This window comes from Misgurnus anguillicaudatus, chromosome 16 (genome assembly GCF_027580225.2).
Source record: "Misgurnus anguillicaudatus chromosome 16, ASM2758022v2, whole genome shotgun sequence".
Classification (NCBI taxonomy): Eukaryota; Metazoa; Chordata; class Actinopteri; order Cypriniformes; family Cobitidae; genus Misgurnus; species Misgurnus anguillicaudatus.
This window is the reverse complement of record NC_073352.2, coordinates 14,201,709-14,209,551: the sequence shown is the minus strand read 5'-3', so window position 1 is coordinate 14,209,551 and position 7,843 is coordinate 14,201,709. Positions and strand designations below refer to the sequence as shown.

Below are 7,843 nucleotides of genomic sequence, written 5' to 3'. Positions count from 1 at the left end.
GCCAAAAACGACTTGCTGCTAACCCCTAGTTAAAATTAAGTTTAACTACTTTATGTTGCTTAAGACATTTCCAATTTAACACTTTATAATAATCCATAAAATCTAATTATAATAACCCAAAAATGTTTTTATCAAAAGCATCAATATTTATTTAATAATATCCTAAAATAATATCCTGAATATTTGTATGACAATCGAGTATTCTGTAATTTTCTAGCTTCGACTAAATGTAATATTATTACATTTAAAATATATTAAATCCCTAAACTTCATTTTAAAATATTTGTTTGCACAGCATGCAATAGCATTGACAACATACATCCACAAGAGGTCCCTATGGTCCCTATAATATTCAGTACGTTCACAAATTGAAACGAGTTTTAGTTTTGAGTAGATTTTAATATGAAGTCCATTTTTGTATTGTTTTTCTATTTGTTTGTTTGACTGTGTTTTTTGCAGTAGACATTCGTCTGTTACAGCACAACTATTATTACAGCAGCTTTAACGCAAGTCTTTAAAATTGTTGAAAGGTACTAAACTAAATATTGTGCCCACAGGCTCGAGTGAAAAATTAGTGCTAAAAACATTTACAGCAGAATACAAATAATAGTTGAAACAATAGTTATCATCATTGTATTCTATGATGATGATGATGATGATGATGATTATGATTATTATTAACAACAACAACAAAAACAATATTATTATTTTTTTATAAATACTATACACTAACAATTTACTGCAGCATTAAAGAATAATAATATAATAATGTACCAGAAGGAGCCAGCATCTCTTAATACATGCTTGTGTTTACAATGCCTTTGCACAAGTAACAGGCAACAAATATTGTTTATAGGTGAAAATGCACAAAAATCCTTCTGTGTTCGTTGTTGGTTTGTACCTTTAACAGCATGTTTTCAAACCTCCTCTTTCACAAGCATATAAAGGAAAATGCAGTGAAGTGCTATCATAGATCAGACTGTCTCACCATTGTTGCTCAGGCAGGTCAGATATCTTTAGACTAAAGCCATGCATGCTGATGAGCATGGGCAGATGTCCACACATATCTAAGCATGGTGGATGGGTTTGCATCATGCTTAGTCCAAAATGAGGATGGTCCTCAGGGACTTTTCATTCTGTCTGCACCACATTCTAGCACTCATCGCATTAACCTTGATATAAAAAACGGGGAGTGAATGCCTACAGATGTCCTCACAGTCACAAGTTCATGGCCTTTAGGTAATACAGACAGTGGCTTTCATTTAATCAAACTCAAGTCTTTTATACTCCCTTTATCTGTGTGTGAGGTAGTTTGGGCATTGCTATATGTCAGCTTCATTCAAAAATCCTTTTAAAAGTTTTTAAATGATGGTGCTCTCTTTGTGCATAAAGAAAACACGGGGTCAGTGCAATTTAAACATAATGTCTCAACAAATCAATCAATAAATAAATAAATATCACAGATGTCTAAATAGAAGGGTAGTGTTTTTCAGCAACATTGCATTAAGTCTAATCTAGGGAATATCATGCTAGCATTAACATTGAAGTAAATAGAAGACTGCTTTTCATCAGTTCATCAGCAGCTAGTAATGCTGGTATCTGCTCACAATTTAATGTGTTTCAGTCTGATTTCTTGTTAGTTTATTGCTAAAGTATAGCACATTACCGTATATTGAATTTAATTACTTTTAATCAAATAAACATGACTTTACTAATGATAAAATATTCTTCCTTCCTTTCTGTAAGTAACTTTAAAAAGCATATACAACTTTAAAAAAAGTACTAAACATGTAAGTAAAGCATTTTTAAATATATATAAATATTTTATTGTCCTACATAAAATAATGATTGTCAATAGAAGAATGATGGACCAACGTGTTTTTAAATATATTTAGTCTCTGCAGCTTTAATTTCCGAGAGTAAAGCCTTTCTTCAGTGTGGATCTGAGTGCTCTTAGAGCTGATGGAAAGAAAAATCCTGTCCCTGAGCTGCAGCCCACTACTTCGCTTCCCCCTCTCCCCCTGCTTTTGCCAAAGGTAGCTTTCAGATGCAAAATAAGCAGACATATGGAGAGGAGGTCTTTCTCCAGCCCTCCTAAAGATTCAGATTGTATGACAAATCACGTCCAGCACCAGCCTCCCAACCCCACACAGAATCTCCAGACAACAGCTTCATTAGGCTGAAAGAAGGAGTTTTTGCAGCTTTGTTGAGTCAAGCTCAGACCCCTTTCCCTTCTCAATTACTCCATTGTTGGCTAGAGATTCAAGTTATTGCACTCAAAACCATATGGCTGATTTGAACACCTTCAAGTGATGCCATCCACCCAAACCTATGTTTCATCAGGTTCTTTAAGTGGGCGCACACATTTAGGAATTTGCATCACATTTTTATAAACATGTGTTAATGAGCAATGTTTGTTGCAATAAATAAATGGATGAAACTGTGGGAAATGCAACGGTAACTAGCAAAAAAAAATCTACTAAGAAAAAAGTCCAAAGCATGGAACGGTCTGTTGAGGTCAGGTGTATGAACTTATCATTAGTCAAAGAATCGTTGTATACTTCCTCCTTTTAACGGTGATGTAGCTTGTGCAAAGCTTCTTCTCATTTTACCAAATAGTTGCCCTGGTTACTTTAAAATATAAAGTCTTTAGAGACACAGCGCTCATTGTTAACACTGATGCAGGGTAAACTAGAGGTAAATTATGCACTTGCACAAACACATGAAGACAAGTGAATGCCCCACCGTAGGGTTTGTATTTAGCCTTGGACATCTGATTGATAGTACAAGGTTCACGAACTGGTACATTATGTGTCTGACTCACAATGAGAGCCTAAAATTTACATTCGCATAGCTTGTAATGAGATTCCATTGCATTCTGATAATAGCACCTGTTCCAAAATCTGGAATTGTACACAAAACTATATGTTTTAGGTATATTTTGCAAACAAATAGACTAGAATTTAATCTAAACATGAATGTAATGTTTGGCATTACAGTATAAATGTATTTTAAACAAAGGTCACTTGTAAATCAATACAGCCTGGAAGTTCCATGCAACATTGAGCCAAAATATAAAAATATTCAAATAAATAAATAAATAAATGTGTGTGCGTGCGAGCGTGCGTGCGTGTGTGTTACACAGTTATACAATAATAGAAATAAATACATAAATAAATATATAAAAATGCATTGTTTCCTGGTAGATGCTTACCAAAGCACCTGCAAAAACAAAATTTTTAAGACAAAAAAATCTTAGTTATTGAAATAAAATAAATGAGAATTTCGATTTGTAATAAAAAAATACCTCAAAAAATGTGAATAAAAGAAAGAAAGAAAGCTTTTCAATAGTCTAAGATTGCAAACAGGAATTATATTTTACTTACAGAAAAAAAATGAATTGCACAGTTCATTAAACCACTGAGTTGGGTAAGTTTAAATTGGCATTATTAAACCTTTGACTGTATTACAAAAGCAAGTGACAAAGTTGCTGCTGTCTTCAAACATTGTAACCCTAGAATTTATTTTCAGTCTTTTATTCTAATGCCTTCACGAGGTTGTGGGGGTGATTTTCTTATTTGGGGTGTGGTATCCCCGTACAATTGAAGCACTGGAGTAAGGAATTAATTATCATTCAAAAGTAATGGCCCTATTCTGCCCTGCTTGAATTCTGAACAGGGAGAAAAGGTCCCCTGGCCCCGATCCTGCCGCAACGCCAGGGGAAAGGATTATTCCGGGGATTACCATGTGAAAACTTCTATCAGACTTTCTGACTCAAAGATCTTTTGCGAACAGTAATCGCGTTAATACCCGGGGATTAATGCTGGGCCTAATGCAAAATTGAATTTTAATTCGAATTGCATAAATAGATATAAAATAAATGAAAAGTCTATTCTTACAGAGAAGAAAGAAAGTTCTGTCCCTCACACATCACTTGCCAAGTCAAGATTATTAGACCACGATTATCTGAACAAGACGAATGCACCTTTCAGTAGCCATGCTTTAGACACACGTTTTCCACCTGCCATGCAAATCTTTAGCCAGCGTAACCAACTGCTCTCTTTTATTTTTATTTCGTTCTTCGTTTTTTTGCTATTAAAATATCAGTTGCACTCAATACTTTTTTCATGTTTACTCATAGCATACCTTTAAACGCGCGTGTCTGTCCTTTAAAATGTGCAGTGCGCACGATTGTTTCAGGGTTCAGATCAGATCCTCTTTAAGTAATTCAGTTGTTTCATTTTCTCACGTGTTTCTGCTATTGAAATGCAATCAGGTCTCGTGCACTTGTGCCTAATCCTGTCAAAATCTCCTTGGCAACATCTCTCAGCTGTGGGCAAAACCCTTCTTCCTCCCCTCCGCCCCCTTTTTTTCTAGAAAAAACCCTGACCCATCCATCACTTTTGTGGAAATAATGTTAAGTAACATTGTAAAACAATAACTTTTTTATGACTTTATAAGAGCAATAAGTGCATGCTCCAAACCAGATCCCTAATGTCCTGACTGGAAGCAAAATTGGCATTCAAGCTGTTTTCCCTCTTTGAAGTTATTACTGACAGGTTGGTGTTGTAATAGTAAAATCGATCTCTCTCCCCCATCACCCCAGTCTAGACCTCCAAAGAACGATCGTAGGGGCTTTAAAATGAATGCATTCGCCATAAAACCGTAAGACTATACAGATAAACAGCACACAGCAAAAAAAAAAAACATCGTTTATTATCATTGCGCGCAAGTTTTCAACGTTGACGCAAATAGTTGCAAATACTTCACCTCATCTTTATGACTCAATAATAGTTTATGTGTCTAAAATTATGCATCCAGGCACTTGTGCTTCTCTTCATGCCAGCGAAAGCACAAACGTGTCTCAAAAGCGGGGTGTTTTTGTTCACGCTGGGACTATTTGAATAAGAATAATGCTATTGGAGTGTCGCAGGCCGAGAAAAATGAGTGACAAAAGCTCAGAGGCACAGAATTTGGACGGGGTACAAACCGTATAGAGCTGAAAAGAGGAGAGAGAGAGGCGCACAATGGAACAATTCACCTTATAATCGCTTTGATATATCATACATGCCTGAAGACTCTAAACATTGTGTAATTATTTATAAATGACTGTGCCCCTATCGCCATAATACCGCACGGAGAAAGGCGCCGCATGTCTCTCCCCAAACTATTTCTAAATAGTGCCCCCTTCATTTTATTTCTAAAGAGGGGCGAGTTGCTTGCAATTGAATAAATTGAATAATTAATGAACAATTGTACGGCTGTCTCATAAAGATGTCTTTAAATAAAACTTAAGGCACTGCGCATTGAGAACAGTTTGATTGAACTGTATCTTTCACCTCGTGAGCTGTAATAACTCAAAGGCAGCAGTATGAAAGAAAGTGTAGGAAATATTATTTTCTTAGAAATACAATTCAGACTGTGACGTGTGGGTCTACAGAATTATGTTACCACATAGAGCTTAACTATAAAATAACAAAATTTCAAAATATCCAATAACCTAATGGATAGATAGATGTTTACCTTTGCATATGCGTAAAGACTGAGCAAGAAATATACATAAAATTACCAAAAACACATGCAAACAAAAATTAGCAGCAAATCACAAATATATGAATGTGAGTTCATATCTTTTTGAATGACGTTTTTAAAAAAAATCTGTTTGTGTACACTGCCTGGAAAACTTGTGCTGTAGCCTCGTGCATTACGCATTCTATACACTTCGTAAAGTCTTTTCAATTTCCTCAGAGATTTAACTTAAAGTGGGCTTGGTCCATGCTGGACAGATAGCAACAGCTCTGCTCGCGTGGCTGTGCAGCTTTTCAGCTCTCTGATTGGCCAGCGGTGATTACAGGCACGCTTCAGAGGGCGAACAAACAACGGGCATAAATTATGCTAATGAGATGGTCGTGCGGCACGGGGCAGACCTGATGCAAACCATTCATTCATCTTTCACAAAAATGCCAAAGCTAGGGGGGCTTGTCCATTGTCTCACCCGGGTATATAAGGCATGTGAGGCCGGTCGTGTGCCAAGCTCACTGGCTCACACGAGCTGATTGAGGGGTAAGAGCAAGACAGACGCGTGCCTTTAACTCCAACACAAACTATCTGCAGGACTCTGCAAACCTTCAAACACCTTGTTTCATCTACCAGCTCTCATCAGGTGCGTATTTGCAACTTGGAGTTTGCGCAATCTTGCATGCGTACAATCTCGATATGCATTATAAGACTGTTTTGGGTATATTTCTAACCTTTTACTATCCTTCCTCTATCTCCAGGTAGCAAATAATGTGCACTGCAATGGAGACCCTCTACTCCGACATGGATAACTCAAGCTGTGACTACTCGTTTACGCACACAGATGATGAAGACTCGCGCAGCAGCAGCAGCCACGCCGCATCCCCCGCATCCTCCTGCGGAAAGCCACCTGCATCTCCAGCCGACAGCCTGCAGGAGGGCAACGCTGAGCTGCAGCCAAAAAAGAGGCGTAGGGGGCGCGCCAGGAACGAGGCCACCGTGCACGTCGTAAAGAAAAACCGCCGGATGAAGGCAAACGACCGCGAAAGGAACAGGATGCACAACCTCAACGACGCCTTGGATGCCCTGAGAAGCGTGCTGCCCGCATTTCCCGATGACACAAAGCTCACCAAAATCGAGACTCTGCGCTTCGCCCACAACTACATATGGGCACTTTCAGAGACCATTCGGATCGCAGACCAGCGGCCGAGCAAGACGAGAGACGCCGCGCTGATGCTCCCGGGACTAAGCTGCGTCATGGAGGCGCCCAGCCCGAGCGGGGACTCTTGCTCTTGGGCATCCAGTGCCTCTTCCTCGGCTTCATCTCCGTCTTACTGCAATTCAGATCCCGGCAGCCCAGCAGCCATTGACGATTTTGGATATTTGCAGACTGATGTAGTTTACAGCTACCACAAATTCATGCCCAGAATCTATTAGGATGATAGACTAAAGTCTGTATAGCTGCAGAAGTATGTAGTGTAACAACAGAGGATGTTTCTGATACATTTTATCAACAACCTTAGGTGTTCACTGTTTGCCTTACAGTTCACAAACGAGAATGTTTTTGTATTATTTTTGTATCCTTGATATTGACGGTTTTCCAATATCTTTGCACTTTTCCAGCGCGCTGCATCTTTTGGCGTATGACCTTAACCCCAGTTAGAGAAAATTATCATTTAAACCAAGACAGATTTGCCTTGGCAGTGCGAGGTGAAAAGTCAATATTACAATTTGTAGAGCGGCAAAGCAGAAAAGCGAGCGTGGAAATTCAGTTTCAACGCCGTGACAATAGACTGAAAAGCCATCAAGAGACAAAGATCTGGCCTTATGCATTATGTATTTTGACCCGTAGAAACTCCTCTGTCTGTCTTATCCATAAGATAGTACAGTTAACTAGCTCTCATCACTTTCTTTACTTTCTTTTTTATTTTATTTATTCAACCTGTTGCTTTTGTATTCTATTCTAATGTATTTTTATTGTATATAAAGAGATTTATTCTATTATGTATTTACCTTAAAATATAAATCGGCTGCAAATATGTTTGTACGAATAAATATAATGTTTCTACAAAAAAAACTTCTGAGCTTGTTTGTTGTCTTTATATATGATGCATCGAGAGAGCACTAGGCTCTATAATAAGTGTAATGCAACTCAAAGAGATGACTGGAAACATAATGGACATAATTGAAATTAGTACACAGCCATTGAAGCGTCACTCTGGGTCACAGCGCATGAAATAACGGTTACAGCAGCAGGTGCATGGATCTGTGATAGCCTACTAAGTGCTATCTAATATGTCAACGAATCTGCTGATTTTAAACATTA

At 37.9% G+C, this 7,843-nt stretch overlaps 1 protein-coding gene across 1 annotated transcript; it reads left to right on the top strand.

Moving 5' to 3' along the window:
• Positions 1-3,364: 3,364 nt before the first annotated feature.
• On the top strand, positions 3,365-7,577 carry neurog1 (neurogenin 1). The gene is made up of 2 exons (XM_055178550.2): positions 3,365-6,163; positions 6,279-7,577. The coding sequence occupies exon 2, from the start codon at positions 6,289-6,291 to the stop codon at positions 6,952-6,954; it is 666 nt and encodes a 221-aa protein (XP_055034525.1). The 5' UTR covers positions 3,365-6,163; positions 6,279-6,288; the 3' UTR covers positions 6,955-7,577.
• The last annotated feature ends 266 nt before the right edge of the window (positions 7,578-7,843 follow it).

Excerpts from the sequence above, each read along its gene's own strand:
- neurog1 (XM_055178550.2), top strand. The coding sequence starts at position 6,289 with ATGTGCACTGCAATGGAGACCCTCTACTCCGACATGGATAACTCAAGC.